At 55.0% G+C, this 23,072-nt stretch overlaps 1 protein-coding gene across 14 annotated transcripts in view; it reads right to left on the reverse strand.

Annotated features, from left to right (window-relative positions):
• Positions 1-338: 338 nt before the first annotated feature.
• The window catches only part of IL34 (interleukin 34), a 60,877-nt gene continuing 38,143 nt past the window's right edge, over positions 339-23,072 (reverse strand). For 3 of the 14 annotated variants that reach the window (XM_070062752.1, XM_070062754.1, XM_070062753.1), the window contains exons 2-7: positions 11,946-12,352; positions 6,559-6,692; positions 5,729-5,780; positions 5,346-5,507; positions 936-1,071; positions 339-771 (exon numbers count right to left, since the gene is read on the reverse strand). In XM_070062752.1, coding sequence (XP_069918853.1) covers positions 768-771; positions 936-1,071; positions 5,346-5,507; positions 5,729-5,780; positions 6,559-6,692; positions 11,946-11,973 — 516 coding nt within the window. In that variant the 5' untranslated portion in view covers positions 11,974-12,352 and the 3' untranslated portion in view covers positions 339-767. Of the gene's footprint in view, positions 772-930; positions 1,072-5,345; positions 5,508-5,728; positions 5,807-6,558; positions 6,693-11,945; positions 12,353-23,072 lie in introns of all 14 variants that reach the window. The other 11 variants (XM_070062746.1, XM_070062748.1, XM_070062747.1 and 8 more) reach the window with 7 other exon arrangements.

Below are 23,072 nucleotides of genomic sequence, written 5' to 3' on the forward strand. Positions count from 1 at the left end.
GGACCCCAGGCTGAGGGCAACCCAGGCACCCCAGGTGTCAGGAGTGGCCACAGCTTGAGCCTGCACCTGGGACTTGGAGATACCGACGCCACGACAGCCGGAGGGAGGGGGATGGGAAACAGACCAGCGCCCTTGCAGACAGCCCCGGGCGGGCGCAGGCTTTGCAGCTGAGGGCAGAGCTGGAAAAGACGCCAATGCCTCTGTCCCTGCCTAGGGTTCAGTCCACTCCACGTCTATTTCCTTGGAACCCCAGACCACAGGACAACCCCACCCCCTCCTCCCATCTGCCCTGGAGGGACTCCTCAAGTTTGCCTGGAAAGGCAAAGCAAAGCAAAGCAAACGGAACAAAGCGGGTGTTTAATAGAAAAAATACGAGAACTGGGAGAGCATCCACTGTGGCAAGACGTGGCATCAGCGCCGCGGCCCGAGCCTCTGGCCAGCGCCCTGGCTGCTGCAGGAGGCGCGGCACCACTTCCACGCAGGTGAGGCCGCAGCCCCGCAGCCCCGCCAGGCCAGGTGAGGCCGCCTCGCTCTTCCCGGGGTTCTCTCCCTGGGCCCACGGCACCCGCACCACCACCACCACCCGCCCAGCTGAGACCCCAGCCCGGGTCACCAGGGCAAGAGGCCTCTGCCCCGGGCCCTGAGCCGCTTCACGGAGCCTGGAGTTGAGCGCTGGAGCCGGGAGCGCGGGGCGCGCAGGGGGCGGTCAGCCGCGGGGCTGCGGGCTCGGCACCTCGCAGTCCTGCCAGTTAAGGACGGAGCTCCGCTTACCTGTCGGAGACGAAAAGACAGGATAGACACGCTCGGCTCCCACCTCCCAGAGACCCAGCACGGCTTCCGGAAGTGGGCCTCATCCCGGGAGCGGAGGGTAAGCCCAGAGGGCCCAGGTGTGTCCGCTGACCCGAGCCCGGCCCCACCCGCAGGGGGCACCTTACAGCAAGAGCAGTAGAGCAGCTCCATGACCCGGAAGCAGTTGTCCAGCAGGGCTTTGGGCCGCACCAGCTTGAGGCTCAGCCCCGGGGCGTTCAGGAGCGACAGCACTGCCTCCACCTTGGGGCTGACCTCCACATCCTGGAAGCGAGGAAACAGATCAGGGCAGTGAGGAGAGGTCACACCACAGGCCAACCGTGGGGCCGACCCCGCAGCCACCTGAGTCGTGGAAGAAGCCCGAGGCTGCCTGTGACCACGGCCTGTGGGCTGTTTCAACCCCTCCTCTCCCTGCAAGTGCAGGGAGGATCCCAGTTGCCGTCCCTTGCCCAACCACAACACGGATTACTCTGCCTTCCCATTCTTTGTAGAATGACCACAGGATGCAGGCCAGAACAGGGAGGAAGAGGAGGCGTCCCGGCTATGACCGACCACCCACCACGAGGCGCCCCCCCCACCCCCCGCCTGTCCTTGAGGAAGCTACGATCTCCATCGAAGTCAAAGCACTCAAGCAGACCCTCATGAAGGACTGGGCACAAGAGCCACAGGGAGGGCAGTGTCCAGCACCAAGCTCAGGGGCTGGCACTGTGCGGTAACGGGTTAAGCCACCACCTGCAGCGCCAGCATCCCATGTGGGTGCCAGTTTGATTCCCGGCTGCTCCACTTCCAATCCAGCTCCCTGCTCATGCACCTGGGCAAGCAGAACATGGCCCCTGCACCTATGTGGGAGACCAGGAAGAAACTCCAGGCTCCTGGCTTCGACCTGGCATGGTTCTAGCTGTTGCAGCCATTTGTGGAGTGAACCAGTGGGTAGAAGATTTCATTCTGTCTATCATTTTCTGTCATTCTGCCTTTCAAATCTTTTTTTTTTTTTTTTTTTTTTAGCAGATGACCGGGGCCGGCATTGTGGCGTAGCGGGTGGAGCCACCGCCGGTGATGCCACCATCCCACGTGAGCACCAGTTTGAGTCTCAGCTGCTCCACTTCTGACCCAGCTCTTTGCTAATCTGTCTAGGGAAGCAGAAGATGATTCAAATCCTTGGGCCCCACATGGGAGACCCAGAAGAAGCTCCTGGCTTCAGACTGACCGAGCTCTGGCCATCACAGCCATTTGAGGAGTGAACCAGAGGACAGAAAATCGCTCTCACTCTCGCTCTTGCTCTCTCTCTAACTCTTGCAAATAAATAAATAAATATTTAAGAAATAAATAAAAGCTGATGACAGGCCACCAGCGTGTGCGGAGAGGTGGGAAATGAGGCATGTGACTGCTGTATGGCTCCAGAGTTCCTGTTTAGAGTGATGGAAATGGTCTAGAAACCAATGGCCCTGACCAACCCTGTAAGTGTAATTAATGCCACTGAATCGCACACATAAAAACGGTCAAGGGGCAACTGTGTGGCCTAGTGGTTAAGAGCATCCGAGTTCAATTCCAGGCTCCTGCTCCTGACTTCCAGCTTCCTGCTATAGTGCGCCTGGGAGCCAGGAGGTGATGGCTCAAGTACTCGGGTCCCTGCCACCCAGGTGAGAGACCTGGAGTGCATTCCTAGCTCCTGACTGCAGCCCCCACCCAGCCCCTGCCATTGCAGGTATTCGGGGAGTGAACCAGCAGATGAGATCTCTCTCTCTCTCTGCCTCTCAAGTAAATAAATTTTAAACAGCGAATGTAATTGTCTAAGTTGCTCTCTCCCAGCATAGCCCCCACCATCTCCATCTAGGACCTCATTTTTAATTCATTTTGTTTTTTTTTTTAGATGAATATTTAAATATTTATTTTATTTTTATGGAAGAGCTACAGAGAGAGGGAGAGACAGAGAAAGAGAGATTTTCCTCCTGCTGAGTCACTCCTCAAATGGCTGCAATGGCCAGAGCTGGGCCAGACCAAAGCCAGGAGCCAGAGCTTCTTCCAGGTCTCCCAAATGGGTGCAGGGGCCCCAGCACTTGGGCTATCTTCCGCTGCTTTCCCAGGAGCACTAGCAGGGAGCTGGATTGGAAGTGGAGCAGCCAGGACTCCAACTGGTGCCCACATGGGATCACCGGCATCAGAGGTGGCATCACAGGTACCCGCTATGGCACAGTGCCAGCCCCCATATTTCATTTTGGTTTTAAGGGAGTATAATGAAACCAAGGAGGAAAATGTGGCACAGGAACAACACAACCCGGAATGCAGAGAGTTAGAATGAAATCGTCAGATCAGAGTTTTAACACTGGGGAAGATTTCAGGCTTCATCTCAACGCTTTCCCTTTACAAGGGAGAGACGGATCCAAAGCCCAAAAGTAAAGTGACTCATCCAAGGTCAGGTCGTGGAACCAGCTGCAGCTGGAGCCCCGCGTCCAGTCCCAGGCTGGACCCTCTCCACTACCTTTCTTTTTTTTTTTTTTTTTTTTTTGACAGGCAGAGTTAGACAGAGACAGAGAGAAAGGTCTTCCTTTGCTGTTGGTTCACCCTCCAATGGCCGCTGTGGCTGGCGCGCTGCGGCCGGCACACCGCGCTAATCCGATGGCAAGAGCCAGGTACTTATCCTGGTCTCCCATGGGGTGCAGGGCCCAAGCACTTGGGTCATCCTCCACTGCACTCCCTGGCCACAGCAGAGAGCTGGCCTGGAAGAGGAGCAACCGGGACAGAATCCGGCACCCTAACTGGGACTAGAACCCTGGGTGCCAGTGCCGCTGGCGGAGGATTAGCCAAGTGAGCCGCAGCACCGGCCCCTCTACTACCTTTGAGAAGCTTAGTTTCTCCAAACTTAAATCCATCTCTCTCTCTCTCTCTCTCTTTTTTTTTTTTTTTTAATTTTGCTTGAAATACAGAGATCTTCCATCCACTGGTTCATTCCCCAAATGCCTGCAACAGCCATGAGCCCAGAACCCATTTCAAGTCTCCCATGTAGTTGACAGGGACCAAAAAAATTTAACTGTCACCTGCTGCCTCCCAGGGCACGTATTAGCAGGAAGTTGGATTGGAAGTAGAGCCGAGACACTACCCAGGCACTCTGGTATGGGATATGGGCATCCCAAGCAGTGACTTACCCACTGCACCAAATGCTTGTTCCAATAAGTTAAATCCATTTTAAAAGCTGAGTCAATAGAAGAGAGATTTAAAAACTGGCTCAATGTGAACGAGAAATAGCCAGACATGCAACAATTTTGACAGAGAGAATCCAGGCTTGGGCACCTCACCTCCCACCCTCAGTGCCTCAGAACCTGCCAGAGCCAGAAATGAGCATGGAAAAGTCCCTCCCCCCAGGCCAATTTAACAACCCATCTTGCCCATGGGCACAAGAGAGCCACCAGGGAAACAGCTGGGCCTGCAAGCCCTGTGGGACCCAGAGCCTCCCCTCCAGTCCCATCCTGGGGAAGTTCTAGGCAGCTGCATAAACACTTGCCGGTCCCTAAGCCCTTTCATCTTCGGAAACTCAGTGGGTACTTCCATGGCTGGGCTGAACCAAGCCAGGCAGCTGACACAGAGGGACAGCAGGTGCATCTCAGGTCCCAAGGAGCAAGATGGGGGTATGAGAAGGACCCGTGGGCACACCCACAGCCTGCACGGCCCCCGATGCTCCTGTTACTTTACTTTTCAATGACTCAGACGTTTTAGAGGTCAAGTCCATGAGCCTGGGGAAGGCAGTGGTCGGGGGGTGGAAGGGGCAGCCTCTTTTTCTAAACTAAGTAAATGTTAAAAGTAACTCAAGGGGCCAGCACTGTGGCGTAGCGAGTAAAACTGCCACCTGCAGTGCCAGCATGCAACATGGGCACTGGTTCAAGTCCCAGCTGCTCCTCTTCTGATTCAGCTCTCTGCTATGGCCTGGGAAAGTAGAACAAGATAGCCCAAGACCTTGGGCCCCTGCACCCGCATGGGAGACCCAGAAGAAGCTCCTGGCTCCTGGCTTTGGATTGGTGCAGCTCAGGCCATTGTGGCCAACTGGGGAGTAACCAGCAGGATAGAAGACCTCTCTCTGCCTCTTCTTCTCTCTAGTGTAACTCTGCTTCAAATAAATAAATCTTTAAAAAAAATTTTAAGAAGTAACTCAAGTCCATAAGCTCACATTAGCTTTACTCTCGGTGTTGTATACTTCTGTGGGTTTAGATGAATGGGTGAAGCTGTGTATCCACCATTAGCGTATTTTACAGCCTAATTCATGGCCCTAAAAATCCTGAGCGCCCCCTCATCTTCCCTCCTGCCCCTCCCCGAAAAGAACCAGAGAGTTTGCTCGGTGACCCAGGAACTGGGGTGAGAGACACGGCCTGGAACAGAGTTTCAGGGGATGTCCTGGTCCCAGCCTGCCCTCCCCGCCCCCGGCAGCCCTCCCACCTCTCTCCTGCATGCCCGTCCAGACCTGTCCAACCCCTCCCTCCAACCTAATCACCTCCCTAGGCCAGAGCCCTCGGACCCACATGCACGCGTGCGCGCACAGGCCCGCTCACCAGGAGGTCCTGCTGGACGTTCAGCAGCAGCGTCTGCACCTCCTGCAGGTACTTCCAGGACGGGTGGCCCTCGAGCAACACTTCCTGCACCGACTCGGCAGCGCTGAGACTCACCAGGACCCACAGATACCGCAGCTCCCGCTCGCTTACCCGGGCCCTCTGCTGCAGGGGACAGGAGAAACCACTGGAACCCCCTGCCCCCTGCCCCGGGACCTGCCCCTGCGTGGGGAGCAGGCCACAGGCGTCCATTGTGGATGGCGGGCAACCCGGGGCCTGAGCCAAGCACCGGCCTGTTGGAGGGGCTGGGGAAAAGCCGGTGGCTAGCACCCCCACCCACCCAGGTCGCCCAGGCTGGGGCCCATGGCGGTCACGGGGCTCCTCACCAGCCTGGTGATGTTGGCGATTCTCAGCACCCCCTCGTAAGGCACGCCGATCCTGTAGTTGATGGGGAAGTAGTGTTTCTAGGAGCCACAAGGACACACCGCGAGGTCACAGGCGGAAGTGGCCCAGGCAGGCTCCCCTGCACTCCCAGGTGAATGTTGATGGGCCAGGGGAGGAGCCCAGGCCCAGCCCTGGGTGGCAGAGGTGGTCCTCTGGTGAGAGGGGCTGCCTGGCTCCCAGGAGGGACAAAGACAGTTCAGCCCGCGCGCCTCTGGGACACGGGGGAAACAAAGCACACAGACCCCCCGTTGCTTCAGACCCAGGAAGAGGACATGCTACTTTCAGAACATCGTGGTGGCGGCAGCACACAGCTCTGCAAGCATGCAGGACAGCACGGGGCTGTGTCCCTACGTGGGAGAACTGCATGGCACGCGATGCTATCTCAACGAAGCTGTTAACAAGAATAACTGCACAGAGCATGCTGGGGGAACAACGTGCCAAGTCCTTGATCTGATTTTCCCAGCTAATAAGTGCCTGGGATTCTCCCAAGGGTTCCTCGAGTCCCTTCCTTGGTCTCAGGGTGAATGCCATGAGAAGGTGGGGCCAAAGGTCAGGTCAAGAAGAAGGGGTGGAAGCCCTATGGATGGCAGGAGGGGTCAGGACATGCAGAGCTGGCACTTGGGGTGCGGGTTGGAGAAAGGCAGTGAAGGGAGCCATGGTAGTAAGCTTGGGGCTGACACAGGCCCAAGGAGGGGTCCTGGATGTCCAGGGCCCCACCACAGGTGAGCCCCAAGGCCTGGGTTCTGGGGCTGAGCTGGTGCCGTGTGGTTACCATGTACTGAAGCCGGTTCCTGTACTGCAGCTTGTCCCGCAGGAAGCCGGTGACGGTGCAGTCCTTGCTGTCAGTCAAGGGCCACACCTCCAAGCCCTTGTTCCCCAAGACCATGCCCAGGAGGATCCCAAGATCTGCAGACCACACGCGACAAGAGCTCGTGAGCACCCAACACTGGGTCCCACACCCCCGAGGGCTGTCACCAGCACTCCCAACCCAATCTGGAACGCGCTTACCAGGACAGCCTCCCGTCCCCTCCCCCTCGTGCCCAACCCCTTCCAGGGCAACCTCAGCCCTGGAATAGGGGACGTATTTTCAAAGCCTGTGGCTGCATTTTCCATCCAGGGGTTCAGATGTGGATTCGGGTTGCCATGACTCTTTGTTAATCTAAGTTGCTTTCTTCCCTGCTCTGTCTAACCTTGGCATCCCTCCCAATTCACTGCACCAGTTTGGTGGCTCAGGCCGGCCAAGCAGATCCCACAGATGCTGCTTCCTGCAAACAGTACCAGCTTTTACCACTCAGGGGCACTATGACCTCAAAAACAGCCTTTGGGACTTCTGCAAACCTGCACAAACAGAAACCATCTGAGGATTCACAGCTATGAATAAGGGTCAAGTGGACCAGAGTAGAAAGAACCAGAGGGCAAGATGCACCCCCAAATCAACCTCATTCATAAGATAAATCAGCCTTCAAACAATCAGAAGACATTTTTCATCCATCAGAATGGAAAGGTTTGATATAGTTTTTTTTTTTTTTTTCAAATATTTATTGACTCATTCTTTCATCCATTTGTCTACTTAAAAGGCAGAGCAACAGAGACCGAGAGAGAGACAGAGATTGTTCTTCCAGCTGTTGGTTTACTCCCCAAATGCCTGCAACAGCCAAGGTTGGGCCAGCCCACAGTCAAGAGCTTGGAGCTCCATCCAGGGCTCCCACATGGGTGGCAGGGGCCCAAGCACTTGGGCCATCATCTGCTGCCTTCCAGGATGCGTTAGCAGGAAGCTGGATAGGCACTCTCATATGGGATATGAGTGTCTCACACCTCGGCTTACGCTGCTGCACCACAAGGTTCACGACGCTCCTCCCTGGCCCCTGCCCCCTGCCCCCTGCCCCTGCCCTCTGCCCCCTGCCCCCTGCCCCCTGCCCCCTGCCCCCTGCCCCCATGTTTCTTTTAATAGCACTTAATGCTGGCAAAGTGGTCAGGCAGGTGCTCTCATCTTGGAAAGCGATTTTGTTATTAATGGACTTAATGATGTCCACACCCTGCAACCAACTAAGCCTTACAAACGCCCACAGCCTTTGACCCACTGGACTCATTTCTAGGAATAAATCAGAAGGAAAACAAAACAAAAAAAAGAGATAGAAATGAAAGATTTGTGGGCTGGCGCCGCGGCTCACTAGGCTAATCCTCCACCTGCAACGCCGGCACACCGGGTTCTAGTCCCGGTCGGGGCGCCGGATTCTGTCCCGGTTGCCCCTCTTCCAGGCCAGCTCTCTGCTGTGGCCCGGGAGTGCAGTGGAGGATGGCCCACGTCCTTGGGCCCTGCACCCCATGGGAGACCAGGAAGAAGCACCTTGCTCCTGCCATCGGATCAGTGCGGTGCACCAGCCGCAGCGCACCAGCCGTGGTGGCCATTGGAGGGTGAACCAACGGCAAAAAGGAAGACCTTTCTCTCTGTCTCTCTCTCTCTCTCTCTCACTGTCCACTCTGCCTGTCAAAAAAAAAAAAAAAGAAAAAGAAAAAGAAATGAAATGAAATATTTGTGAGTAAAGACTGACACTGTAACATGCTGTTTATAACGGTGAAAATCTGTAGATGGCCTAGACGATCCCTAAAAATCACCTTGTCAGAGAATGCTCGTGATGTGTTCATATGGTAAGAAAAACACGAGGGAAGCTTTTTAAAAGCCGAATTCAACACTGTATCTGCTGCGAACACAGCCTGCCTAGAATTTTGTTAATGATACACATGTGTGCTTGGGAATGCCGTGGAAAGGAAAGTACTAAATCTCTACGGGAGATGTTTAGGAGCTTTACAGATTATAGGACATTTTTTATGTTCTACTATCAGCATCTGTCACAACTAGAGTCAGAAGCAACTATTATCCCCACTACCCAACACTTTTTAATTTTTTGCAAGGACAGCCAGGCTGGCCGAGTCACTACTGCACTGATCTACTCTTGGTTACGAGAAGGAATTGAATTCCGGGCTGGGCTCTCTCTGACTCACTTATCCTTGCACCCCCAGTGGCCAGGGCCACATAACCTGTTGGCCGGCGCTGCCTCGCCTCCTCCTCCAGCCCTGCCCTGCTCAGTCCTGTTGCCCGGCCTTGCCCCTGGTGGACCCCACAGCCTTCACCTTGGGTGCTCAGGCCCCTCGGGGCCTTGTGCTCAGTGCGGCTGCAGCCAGGCAGCCCTCCCCCGCTGCAGAGCCCCATCTTCTGCAAGTGTGCATCCCACCCTGCCTTCCCATGCCCTTGACACAGGATCGGGCCCGAGGAACAGAGACACAAGCTGAGCAGATGTGCACTCTCAACATCTGCTTGCTTGCTGGGTGCCCTGGGAGCCAGGAAGTTCCCCGATGGGTTCACAACCCCACAGGCCAGGGTTGTTCTGCCTCTGGGGTTTTGCTCCCCTTCAGCCCTGTCCTGGGCATCCCATAATATTTGAGACCTCTTCCAAAGCCTCACCAAGACCCTTTGCCACCACCAGCAGGGTCTCTTCCCCATCCCTGACACAGACGCCCACAGATCTCCGTCTCCAGCACCACCAGCCACATTCACATACTGCCTTGAGTGAACAGCTTTGTCCTCAGCGGGATGAACACCCTAACAGCGCTGCCCACACCGTGGTCAAGTCAACTGGGCCATGGCCCCTCTACCTGAACCCCCCGGGGAGTGGGTAAGGCACAGATTGGCCGGCCCCACCCAGGGCCTCCAATTAGCAGTTCTGGGACACAAAGCTGCCGCGTTTGCCTTTCCCCCAAGCGCCCAGGTGAAGCTGTGGCTGCTGGCCCGGGACCGGCCCTTTGAGAGCTGTGGGCCTAGAGCAAATGTTACAAGCTGGTGTCCCAAGGGCCACACCTGGTCCATGGAGATTTCACAAAAAAATCCAAATTTCCATCTTTACTTTAAAAACCAATGTCTATGTCCACACGGGGTCTTCTTTTCCACGTGGCAGTGTCCAAGGCTGCCCACTCCACACCCAAGCCCTACCCTAGCCGCCCTTGGCGGCCTCCGGGGTCTGGCCACTGTGGTCCTGAGACAGGAGCGGCAGCGCAGCCTGGCATGGGAGGGCACAAGGGCCACCCTGAAGCCCTGCCCTCCCCGCAGCCGGCAGCCTCCCTCGAAGTCCACAGCCCAACCATCGCCTCTCAGCTTGAGCTGCTTCTCTGCTACCTTCACCTGGAGAAACAGGGGAGCAGGCGGGGACAGCACAGCCACGGCCACCAGGCCACGCTTCCCCACCAGCCCGGACCCTGCCCTCCACGGCGAGGAACCTGCAAGGCCGAAGTAGACGCTGAGGGGGTCAGTGAGGCAGGAGCCCCTTTCCTGGCTCCCGGCAGAGCGGGTGGGGAACGTGTGCCCTCCCCAGATGCCCTCTGAGCAGTGACAAATGAAGTTTGGCACCAGCACCGTGAGCCCTGCAGCCACATCCGAGCCTGTGCAGTGCCCTGAGGGGCAAGCCCCGCCCTGTCCCATTCATGGGGATCCTCGCAGATGTGATTGTGGGAAAGACCTCAAGGCCAGACGCTGCCAGGTTTAGGGAGGGGCCTCAGATCTCATGACTGATGTCCTCGCGAGAGGAGCAGAGGACACGGAGACTCAGAGGGAAAAGCCAGGTGCAGGTGGGGCTAAAGGTGGGAGGGATGCAGGCTCACGCCAAGGGAAGCCAGGGGCCACCAGGAGCTGGGAAAGGCAAGGAAGCCTCCTCCCCAGAGCCTTCAGCAGGAGTGGGGTCCTGTGCACCCCCTCATTGCAGACTTGTGCCCTCCAGCACGGTGAGAGGATTTTGTTGTTCTATGGGAGGTCTACGCAAGGGTAATGTTCCCCAGCCCCTCTCCCAGGCAACCCCTGCCCTGCCCTGCCCTGCCCTGCCCTGCGGCCCCTCCTCCTCTTGCACCTCCCCATCAGTCCTTGTCAAGTCCTACGCTCCCCTCCTGGAGCTGTCTGCTACCACGCCCGTCACTCTCACTTCCACTCAGGAACAGACCCTCACGCCGATTCACGCCAGATGCACTGACCGGCAGCCAGAAGCCCCAGCCACAGCCCCCCCCCCGCAGCCCACGAGGCCTCCAGAGCTCGCTGCCCTCTGGTGCGGTGAAGCCAGCATTCACTGCCTGGCTCTCAAGGCCTCCATCACCTGGGTCCAAACCAGCTTTCCCACCCCGCCTCTCCCAGTCCCACCGCTGAGCCTCTGCGCATGCTCTGCCGGCCTGGAACTCCGTCCTCAGCACCACATGTCCACCTGCCCTGCCTTCCAGGCCACTTCACCTGGCGGCTCCCCCACACGTGACCTGGAAGCTTCCAGGACGCTGGGTGTGGCTGGGGTGTCTCCCTCCACAAGGACGAGGGGTGGGCCCTGCTCTTCTCTGAATCCCCTGCAGGCTCCAGCCCCCCAGACTCATGAGCCCCAGCACACAGGTCCTGAGCACCTGACGCGTGCTAGGCATGGGAGACAGGGCACAAGGCACACGAGGCCGCCGCTGTCAGGGCAGTGACTCTCCAGTGTGCACATGGGAGGCACCAGAAAAACGTGTTGAATTTGAGGCCATTACACTACATCTTAGATGTTGAAGGGCTCTCGGTCTGGCCTCCCACCCAGCAGGCAAGAGGGGTTTCCAGATCCTTCTCTGGTTTTTTCTGTCCTTGTTTCAACTTATTTCTCTTTCTGCCACAACACTGCTTTGCAGTGTGCTGTGCTGCGGAGGGAAGGGTGAAGGGACAGGGCTGCCCTTCCAAGCACCTGGGTCCCTGGCTGTTTCTGGAGCCTCCACCCACCCCTGCTGGCCACACCCAGGGAAGCGGAAACCCTCTCTCTGCTGCCGGTCCCTGGAGCACTCACTCCCCAGGACCAGCGCCTCTGAAAAGGTGAGCCACCCACCCTGTCCCTGAGACCACCCCACCGACCGTGCCCACCCAGCCCGAGCCTTGCGCCCAGCTTGCCCAGCTGAGCCTCAGGTCAGACAGGGCACAGGGCAGCCATGGGAGTCCCCAAGGACACCTGCAGCCACACTGGGAAGCATCTCAACTTCTCACCAGCAAGAATACCCTGGTTGCTGTAGTTACGGCAGAGCCTGGCTCTGGGCCAAAGCCCAGGGGGTGGGGGTGGGGGGGCAGGTAGTAGGGGAGGGGAGGTCAGGTCCCTGGGGAACCCCAGTACTCACAGCGCAGCCAGGCGATTCCCCGGGGCATGGTGGTGTGCTGGCTCCCCTGAGAGCAGAGGCGCTGTCGGCGGCGCTGTGTCCACAGAGGCCCGGGCAGGGCCTACATGGCCTCAGGTGAGTGACGGTGGCCACCAAGTCAGCAAGGGCTGGCCCAAGGGTGCAGCCAGGCAGCGGGCAAGTGCTCCTGGGCAGGCAGCCACCCTATCTGCCTCGCAGCGGGGAGGGCAGCCGGGGCGTGGCTGCAGCCAGGCCCATGACAGCCCAGGAGCTGGCCTGACACAGCGGCCTCGGGGTCTTCCTTGCGGAGGAGGAGGAAGAGGAGAGGCCCAGCAGGCCCTTGGAAGCTGGGGCTGGGTGGCGCTTTCTCTGATTCCTCCGACTGCAGCTGCTCAGTGTGAAATCTGGCTCTGGAGAGAGAAAGGGGGAGAGAAGCCGATTATGTAAGAGCAGCACTGCCACTCAGCCATCAGCGAGGCTTGGAGCATCCCTGGCGCGGGCTGCACCCACCGCTGGCAGCGGGACCCTCTGCCCTGGCCCCAGGGGACATACACAGGAAACGCTGGCTGCCCAGCCCAGCAGTGAGTCCTGATGACGCCTTTGGCAGCCAGCCGTGGGCCTGAACAAAAGCAGATCAAGGAATGCAGTGGGAGCTCACACATCAAGGGGGCTGCCTGGAGGAGGTGGGATTCCAGGAGTGACCAGGTGCAGGGAACTTGGTAAAGCGGAGGCTGATGACTCACCCTCCACTTAACCTCCACGCTGAGTTCCACCCTCACACCCGGGCACTTCAAAAACCTCACAGAAAATGTGTATTATGAAAAGAATACACGGATTGCAGGATTTTTTTTTTTGTACCAAAATAAACTTATCTCTTAACTGCATTTTCCCATGAACTTTTTAAAATACTCTTCTATTAACCCAAATCCATTTCCTCTGTTAGTAGGGCTGCCTGGTAAAATACCGTGTGTCCAATTAACTATGAGTTTCAGAAAAACATACTTTTTTTAGTGTTGTTAGTATAAGGGTGTAATGAATACTTTTATTTTTAAAGATTTATTTATTTGAAACAGAGTTACAGACAGGCAAAGAGAGAGAGAGAGGTCTTCCAACCACTGGTTCACTTCCCATTTTCCACAATGGCTAAAGCTTGCGTCAGTCAGAAGCCAGGAGCCAGGAGCTTCTTCGGGGTCTCCCACATGGGTGCAAGGACCCAAGGTCTTGGGCTTTTTTTTTTTTTTAAGATTTATTTTATTTATTTGAAAGACAGAGTTACAGAGAGAGGCAGAACCACAGAGAGATTGGTCTTCCATCCGCTGGTTCACTCCCCAAATGACCCCAACGGCCAGAGCTGAACTGATCTGAAGCCAGGAAGCAGGAGCTTCTTCCAGGTCTCCCACATGGGTGCAGGGGCCCAAGGACTTGGGCCATCTTCTTCTGCTTTCCCAGGCCACAGCAGAGAGCTGGATCAGAAGTGGAGCAGCCAGGACTTGAACTGGCACCCATATGGGATGCTGGCACCGCAGGCAGCAGCTTTACCTGCTACACCACAGCACCGGCCACAAATACTTTTTTAGTATAAGTATATCCCAAATATTAGGTGGGACATACTTATGCTAAAAAATTTTTTCATTGTTCGGGGCCGGCGCTGTGGTATAGAGGGTAAAGCCACTGCCTGCAGTGCTGGCATCACATGTGGGCACTAGTTCAAGTCCCGGCTGCTCCACTTCTGATCCAGCTCTCTGCTATGGCCTAGGAAAGCAGTAGAAGATGGTCCAAGTCCTTGGGCCCCTGAACTGGCGTGGGAGACCCAGAAGAAGCTCCCGACTCCTGGCTTCAGATCGGTCTGGCTCCAGCCATTGCAGCCATTTGGGGAGTGAACCAGCGGATGGAAGACCTCTCTCTCTCTCTCTCTCTCTCTCTCTAACTCTTTCAAACAAATAAATCATTTTTGAAAAAAATTCAGCTTATCTGCAATTCCAAAATAACAGAGTTTGTCCTTTGTTTCTTTTTAAACTCAATTTGGCAACCCAAATGGGATAGCTCTTCCTGAGACTTCAAAACATGCCGGACCCAAGGCTGCGGTCTCTGTGTTCCTGGAATCCCCACGACAATCTAATGGGACCAGAAAATCCCATTCTTATCAAGGACAAATCTTAGGCCTGGAAAGGTTAAGGAAGTTGTGTAAGGAATTCAAATGCAGCCTTGGAGATGGTCCCTCTGGGAAGTGGACCCCCACAAGGGGCTCAGCGCTGTCACGTGGCCAATTGTCCCTCCCTGCGTTCCGTACTGTGGATGAGAGTGAGCTTGCTGGCGACAGCGTTGGCTCAGAAGTTCATCTCTGCCTAGGTTCTAGTCCATTCTCTTGCCTCTACCCTGTGTCCCTGCTGGCTGCTTGACGGCATGAGGGGAGAGCAGGTGTGAAGTGGGGCCTTTTTCCCTGTGGTGTCCTTTGCAAGAATTTACTCAAGTGCCAACCATGACCCTAGAGGGTTCCCAGCAGGCAGCCAGGGCTTTAGACAGAGCGCATGGGTTGTTCAAATGTGTCCATGTATCCCTGAATGCCGGCCCCAGCTGCTGCCACCTCCTCCTCCCCCTCCCCCTCTTTCTCCCTCCACCCCATCCACCTCCATCCTGACCCGAATAAACACTAACCTGACTCTAACTTGTGGTTGTCATTACTTGGGGTTTTCTTCAGTATCCCCCCTTTTTTTTAGACAGGCAGAGTTAGAGAGAGAGAGAGAGAGAGAGAAAGAGAGACAGAGAGAAAGGTCTTCCTTTTCCATTGGTTCACCCCCACAAATGGCTGCTGCGGCTGGCACGCTGCACTGATCCGAAGCCAGGAGCCAGGTGCTTCTCCTGGTCTCCCATGCGGGTGCAGGGCCCAAGCACTTGGGCCATTCTCCACTGCCTTCCCCGGCCACAGCAGAGAGCTGGCCTGGAAGAGGGGCAACCGGGACAGAATCCGGCGCCCCAACCGGGACTAGAACCCGGTGTGCCGGCGCCGCAGGCAGAGGATTAGCCAAGTGAGCCGCGGCACTGGCCCTTCAGTGCCCTTTCCAGCATATCGCTCTCAGAGTTCGGGCAAATGCACACTCAGGGAACCACCACCATAACGAAGCTAGAAAGCCCTCCCGCCCACCGAGAACAAGTACCAGAGTGCTCTGCACGCTGCTCCGCCTCCCGCTCCAGCCCTGGGCAGCAGCTCCTCTGTTCTCCACCCAGCGCTTCTGCCTTTTCTGAAATTTCATATCCATGCAGTCGGAGGGTGTAGCCGTTTGTTCTGGCTTCTATCACTTAGCACACGCAGCCTGGTGCACATGTTGGCAGTTCCCTCCTGCTTTTTTGCTGAGTCATATTCCATTGAACAAGTGGATCACTGTCTGTCCATCTACCAGCTGAAGGGCATCCTGGCTGTTCTGTTTATAATTATGAATAAACCAGAAATCTTGGCATATAGGCTTTGGTATGGATGGAGGTTTCTAGCTCTCTTGAGTTTATCTGTAACTTTCTGAAAATATCATGCATTCATTTGTTTGAAAGGCAGAGAGACAGAGCTTCCCGCCTCTGGTCCGCTCCCCAGATGCAACAGCTAGCTCTGGGTGGGGCCAAAGCTGAAAGCCAGGAATTCAGTGCAGGTTTCCCACTGATCACTCAATCCCTCACCACTGCTTCCCAGGGTCTCCATTATCAGGAAACTGGAATCAGGAGCCAGAGCCAAGGGCATGGACATCGTAACAGGTGCCTAAACGTGAGGTTAAACGTCCACCCCTTATCTGTATCTTGGAGTCCCGCTTTTCCCACAGTCCTCCAGACCACCTGGGCCCTGCAGGCTGCCCACAGGGGCCACACCATGGCTGTGGCCTCCTTCCGCTCTGCCATGCACAGAACTAGGGGTCCCACAGCCCAGACAGCCCCACACAAGACACACAGCAGAAGCAGTCCCGGACCCACGGACTCTCGTGGCAGCCCCTCACTCGGAACGGCCCCCGGCGCTGAGCCTCACTGCACGTCCTGCCTGCCAGACCCTGACGGAGGAGCCGAGAGGTAAGAAATGGGGTCATGGTCATCTTCATGCCAAACTGGCACAGTCCCAACCAGGTGACCCCACCCAGATACAGATACAGAACAGATACCAAGGACATCAAGTCCTGACTGCAACGGGGCCAGATGGGGGCAGGGCACAGAGAAAGGCAGGCTGCTGGCGCAATGGCCTGGGGCCCCCGCCCTGGCAGACAAGGACTCCTAGGGGCACTGCGAGTCTTCTGCTCATGGGAGAGTGGCCTTCCCCACTTCGGGGAGGGCCGGAGTCCATCTGTCTCTTGGGGAGTGGGAGGGGCGTAAAGCACCCGCGATGATGCCTCTCACACCACGCCCACTCTAGCTCTGGGCTTTGAGCATCATCGGGCAGCTCGCACAGGCAAAGTTGTGCAAGACGGCAGAAGTGGGCGGCGGAGTCTTCCTAGCTCAGAGGGGAAGAGCATTTTCGCAGTCATTGTGCCAAGGAAAAAGTGAGTGTTGATTCCACTGAGTCAGGACTTAGGGTACCAGGGTCAGGGAGAGGGTAGGCGTGAGGTGTGGCAAGGGACACTGGCAGTGCCTGGCAGTACCCGGGCAGCGTCCTCCTCACAGCATCACAGCAAACTGATTCTGTCACTCGGGCTGTAGCTGTAACTTAGATTTTTCTAAAAAATTAAAACTAGGGTAGGGCTGGCACGTGCTACAGCAGGTTAAGCTGCTTCCTGCAACACTGGCACACGACCTGAGCATCAGTCCCAGCCCCGGCTGCTCCACTTCCAATCCAGCTCTCTGCTCATTTGCCTGGGAAAGCAGCAGAGGATGGCCCCAAATGCTTGGGCCCCTGCCACCCACGTGGGAGACCCGAATGGGCATCCAGGCTCTTGGCTTTGGCCTGGCATAGTGGCATAGTGGCCTGGCACAGCCACTGCTTGGGACGCCAGCATCCTAAGCTGGAGCACTGGTTCAAGTCCCAGCTGTTCTGTTTCAGGTCCAGCTTCCTGCTAGTGCATCTGGAGAGGCTGCAGAAGATAACCCAAGTGCTTGGGTCCCTGCCGCCCATGTGGGAGACTGGATGAAGCTTCTGGCTTCTGATTTCTGCCCAGTCCAACTCTGGCTGTTGCAGTCATGTGGGGAGTGAACCAGCAGATGGAAGATCTCTCTCTCTGACCCTGGGTCTCTTCCTTTCTATTACTCTGCCTTTCAAATAAATACATCTTTAAAACAGATTTTTTAAAAAAAGTTTAAAACGAGATTCTGGGGGCTGGCACTGTGGCTCACTTGGTTAATCTTCTGCTTGTGGCGCTGGCATCCCATATGGGCGCCGGATTCTGTCCTGGTCGCTCCTCTTCCAGTCTAGCTCTCTGCTGTAGCCCAGGAAGGCAGTGGAGGATGGCCCAAGTGTTTGGGCCCTGCACCCCATGGGAGACCAGGAGAAGCACCTGGCTCCTGGCTTCGGATCGGCGCAGCGCGGCCACAGCACCCATTTGGAGAGTGAACCAACGAAAGGAAGACCTTTCTCTCTGTCTCTGTCTCTCTCACTGTCTATAACTCTACCTGTTAAATAAATTAAAGGAAAAAAAAAAAAAAACAAAACAAGTTTCTGTGTGGTCCTGGGCTGTGGCAGCCAGGCTGGACGGCAAGGACAGGCTCACCCTGCGAAGTCACTGCCCCTTCCTTTCCCAAGCCTCCTGCCATGGTTCCTCTGTCCCGTTCCTGAGCACCAAGATCACCTCCCCAGGCAGGCAACAATGGAACCTGAATTGGAATCCTGGTGATTTAACTGAGCCTGGGCACCAGGCCTGAAGAGGAGGTGCAGGTAGTGTTCAGGTCACCCACAGCCACTCAGCCATGTTGTCAGAGCCCAGGGTGTAGTAGCTGAAAACAACGATCATGTATTATTTTTCACAAGCTAGAGGTTGGCTGGGCTTAACTGATCCAGGCTTAGCTCTGCCGATCTACACTGGACTTGGCCGATCGAGGCAGGGCTCAGCTGATCTAGGCTACTTGCTCATGCTTGGGGGCGGGGGGGGGGGGGGGGCGGGTTGCAGGAGGCTGGCTGGCCTAGATTGGCTACATCTGGGATGCCTCATTCCTAGCAGGCTGGCCTAGGCTTGTCCTCACAGCAGACGCAGGGTTCCAAGGAAGGGAGCAAATGAGTCACAGCACCTCCAGGCCTAGGCTCAGCACACTCACATCATCCTCCACATGCTATTGGCCAAACAGACTCAAGAAGCGGGTGGAGGGTGGGAAAAGACACCACTTCCCGATGTGAGGAGCTGCAAAATATCATTGCAAAGGGTACTGAAGGAATGAGTGTGTGTGTGTGTGTGTGTGTGTGTGTGTGTGTAGAATGGAGGCCACTTTTGCAACCAGTCTGTCATACTCGCCCACAATATGCTTCTCCCCAAAGAGGCCAGACCTGACCTAAGTGTCCCAGGGGACAGACGAGCAGATCCCCTGCCCATTTGCCTGTCAGCAGGACAGAGCCAAGAGGGCCTCAGAGTCGCCCCATACAAGCAAACCCATGTCCTAGAGATGAGGTGGTGAGACAGAGGGGGTGAGCTGGCCCAGGTCCACATGGCTTCCAGCCCCCCAACTCCATTCTCCTCTTGTGACATAAGCCACTCTGCCCCCAGAGAAACAAGAAGCAGTCACAAGGAGTGAGTCATAGATTTCTCTGCAAGGAAGAGGTGGGAGCAAATTGGACTGAGTTTAGGCCAGAGGAAAAGGCAGACAAACAAAGGCAGAAACAGGAATTATTAACGCTGGTTTATTCCATTAGCTCAGCATCTCTGAGCGCTTCTCACCCACCACCCCTCTTCTACCGGGAGGAATAAGATTCCAGATCTGGGTGCATGAATAACGGTGGACGCCTCCCACCTGCACGTAAGGTGGCCTTGGGCAGACTCTGGCTAGCACTTGGGGCTCCCATTCCCAGCAGTCCACTCTGCACAGGAGTCCCTGTGGCTCCACCACTGAAATCTGGGCTTGGTGTGTGACTTGCTCTGACCAACGGGATTTGCTCACTCCTGTGGTGGGAGGACTTCACATCCTGCAAATCCGGGCAGTCTCTTGGAGGAGGTGCTGATGTCCCATTCTAGACCAGCTAGCTAGTCCCAGGTAAGCCAGGCCAGAATTCCTGCAAACCTATAGGATCAGCAGAAGTGGTAACTATTCGCTTATTTTGCGCCACTAAGCTTTGGGGTGGCTTCAGCACTGTGAAATGAATTGCTAACAGCACAAAGCTGCAGTTCTTCGCAGGCTGCTCCATAGAAGGCACTTCAGCCTCAGCCCATTGCATTTTCTGGCTAAGTGGCTTCTCCCTCAGAGTGAAGCTTAGCCCCTGGTCCACTCCCCAAATGGGCACAGTGGCCAGAGGCTGGGCCAGGACCAAGACAGGAGCCAGGAGCTCCCCCCCACCCCGAAACCTTTTATTTAAGGAATACAAACTTCATGTGTTTCATAAATACAAATTTAGGAATAGTGATTCTTCCCACCATACCTGCCCTCCCACCCCTCTTCCTCCTCCCTCTCCTATTCGCATTCTTATTCTTTGCTAAGATCTATTTTCAATTAACTTTATACACATTATACTCCATTATACACATTAACTCTCTCCTAAGTATAGAGCTCAACAAATTGTATGAAAAAAAAAAAAAAAAAAAAACAACTGTTCCTCAACAATTGAGACAGGGCTGTTCAAAGTCATTGCATTCAAAGTGTTAATTTCACTTCTATAGATTGCCTTTTAGGTGCTCTGTTAGTTACCACAGATCAGGAAAAACATGGTCTTTGTCCTTTTGGGACTGGCTTATTTCACTAACTATGATGTTTCCAGTTGCATCCATTTTGCTGCAAATGACAGTTTTTTTGTTTTTGTTTTAGGAGCTTCTTCTGGGTCTCCCAAATGGGTGCAGGGCCCCAAGCACCTGGGCCATCCTCTGCTGCTTTTCCAGGTGCATTAGCAGGGAGCTGGATCAGCAGTGGAGCAGACAGAACTAAAACCAGCACCCACATGGATGCTGGCCCTGCAGGTGGTGACTTAACTGGCTGCGCCCCAAGGCGGGCCCACCCCCGATTACTTTAAAGATGTCTTTTTTTTTTTTTTAAGTTGCTGTCTTTGGATAAAGAGCTCAACAAAGTGCACTAGGCTAATATGTCTCCTAAGTCTTTGAGATACAACTTGCCTGCTTTAAAAAAAAATTTTCACCTTATTAATGTGTACAGTTCACAGGGTAGGCATTGGGCACAGCAGTCAGAAACCGCTCGGGACACCAGCACCCCATATCAGAGCGCCTGGATCCAAGTCCAGGTTCCACTTCCAACCCCAGCTTCCTATTAATGTGCACTCTGGGAGGCAGCAGAAGATGGCTCGAGCACGTGGGTCCCTGCTGCCCACGTGGGAGACGACCCAGGTTGAGTTCCAGGCTCCTGGTTTTAGCCTGGGCCAGCCTCAGTTGTTTTGGGTATTTGGGGAGTGAACCAGGAAATGAAAGATCTCTGTCATTCTACCTATCTGTGTCTCTGCCTCTCAAATAAAAATCAATTTATAAAAAGTGTCCCATTCAGTGGGTTGGTTTTTTTTTAGTGCCCTTACAAAATTGTGTGGTAACCACCACTCTCTAATTCCAGAACATTTGCATCACTCCCAAAACAAACCCTGTATTCATTAGCAGTCACTCCACGCCCGCCCTCTCCCCAAGTCCCTGGCAAGCACTAGTATTCTTTCTGTCTCCGTGGATTTCCCTGAACCGGCCATTTCGCATAAGTGGAGCTGCAAGCTACGTGATCTTCAGTGACTGGCTTCTTCGGTTCCTTTTCTCCTTGTTGCATGTTATGAACTCAATGTTTCTGTCTCTCCAAAACTCATATGGTGAAGTGCTATCCAGTAACGTGATAGCCCTTGGACACAAGAGACAGAGCCTGCAGGAAGTTATTAGGGTTACATGCACTCATGAGGATAGGCTCCCACGCTAAGATCTCCGCCCCTTTAAGAAGAGACATCAGGGGGCCGGCACCGTGGCTCACTTGGTTAATCCTCTGCCTGAGGCACTGGCATCCCATATGGGCACCGGGTTCTAGTCCCAGTTGCTCCTCTTCCAGTCCAGCTCTCTGCTGTGGCCCGGGAGGGCAGTGGAGCATGGGCCCTGAACCCGCATGGTAAACCAAGGAGAAGCACCTGACTCCTGGCTTCAGATCGGCACAGCACCGGCTGTAGCGGCCATTTGGGGGGTTGAACCAACAGAAGGAAGACCTTTCTCTCTATCTGAAACTCGACCTGTCAAATTTAAAAAAAAAAAAAAAAAAAAGAGAGAGAGAGAGAGAGACATCAGAGGAGCTGATACTCTGGCACAGTGGGTAGAGTGCTGCCTGCAATGCCAGCATCCCATACAGGCGCTGGTTCAAGTCCCAGCCGCTACACTTCTGATCCAGCTCCCTGCTAAAGTACCTGGGAAAACAACAGAAGATGGCTCAAGTGCTTGGGCCCCTGCATCCACATGGAGACCTGGAAGAAGCTGCAGGCTCCTGGCTCTGGTCTGGCCTAACCTTGGCCATGTGGCCATCTGGGGACTAAACCAGCAAATGGAAGATCTGTCTCCCCTCTCCCCTCCCCTCTCTCCCCTCCCCTTTCCCCTCCCCTCCCCCCAAGCTCATTTGTACCCTCCCTCCCTCTCACCTGCATACTCCCCATCTCCCGTGTCCTCCCAGAGAAGCGGGAGTGGGAGTGAAAAGGGAGATTCTGGTGCTTGAGCCACTCTGTCCATGGAACTTGGCTGTGGCAGCCCAATCATATATCAGCATTTGACTCCATTTTAGGGTCAAGTAGTGATAGGAATATTTGTGTACAAATTTTTGTGTGGACATATGTTTTCAGTTCTCTGTGCAACTGCTGGGTCACTTTGCAATTCTATGTTTAACTTCTTCATTTTTGAGAGGCAGAGAAAGAGAAATAAACAGCAAACTCCCATCCACTGGTTCACTCCCCAAATGCCTGTGATGGCTGGGGCTGAGCTGGGGCAGAAGCAGGCAGCCAGGAGCTCAACCCAGGTCTCCCACGTGGATGGCAGGAACCCAGGCCTGCATTAGCAGAGAGCTGGAGGCAGGAGTGTGGCTGGGTCCTGAATCAAGCTACTGTGATGTGGAGGTGAGCATGTTCACTGGCCTCTGCCTGCCAGAAGTACTGCCCACCTCTGTATTGATGTTCTTGGGGAACCTCCAGTCTGCTTTCCAAAGTAGCTGAACCAGGCTACTCTCCCACCAGCAGTGTATCAGGGCTCCAATTTCTCCATATTCATGCCAACACTTGCTTTTTCTTTTCTTTTTTTTTTTTAATGTACTTGAGGGGCCGGCTCTGTGGCATAGTAGGTTAAGCATTCAGCACCAGCATCCCACACGGGTGTCAGTTCAAGTCCTGGCTGCTCCACTTCTGATCCAGCTCTCTGCTGATTTGCAACAGAAGATTGTCCAAGTGCACAGGCCGCTGCACCGGCATGGGAGACCCAGAAGAAGCTTCTGGCTTCAGATTGGCCCAGCTCTGGCTGCTGCAGCCATTTGGGGAGTAACCAGCAGACAGAAGACCTCTCTCTTCTTTCCCTCTCTCTAACCCTGCCTCTCAAGTAAATAAATAAATCTTTTAAAAAATGTACTTGAAAGGCAGAGGGGAGACCAGTGCTGTAGTGTAGCAGGTAAAGCCACTGCCTACAGTGCCAGCATCCCATATGTGCACATTTGAGTCCCGGCTGCTCCACTTCCGACCCAGCTCTCTGCTATAGCCTGGGAAAGCAGTAGAAGATGGCCCAACTCCTTGGGCCCTTGCACTCAAGTGGGAATACCTAGAGGAAGCTCCTGGCTCCTGGCTTCAGGTCAGCACAACTTCAGCCATTGCGGCCAACTGGGGAGTGAACCAGTGGATGGAAGACCTCTCCTCCCACTCCCCCTCCCCCTCCCTCTCTCTGCTTCTTCTTCTCACTCTGTGAAACTCTGACTTTCAAATAAATAAATAAATCTTTAAAAAGAAAGAAAGGCAGAGAGATAGAGATCTCCCATCTGCTGCTTCACTCCCCAAATATTTGCAATAGCCAGGGCTGGGCCAGGACCAAAGCCAGGAGC

Source organism: Oryctolagus cuniculus, chromosome 18 (assembly GCF_964237555.1).
Source record: "Oryctolagus cuniculus chromosome 18, mOryCun1.1, whole genome shotgun sequence".
In the NCBI taxonomy this organism is placed as follows: Eukaryota; Metazoa; Chordata; class Mammalia; order Lagomorpha; family Leporidae; genus Oryctolagus; species Oryctolagus cuniculus.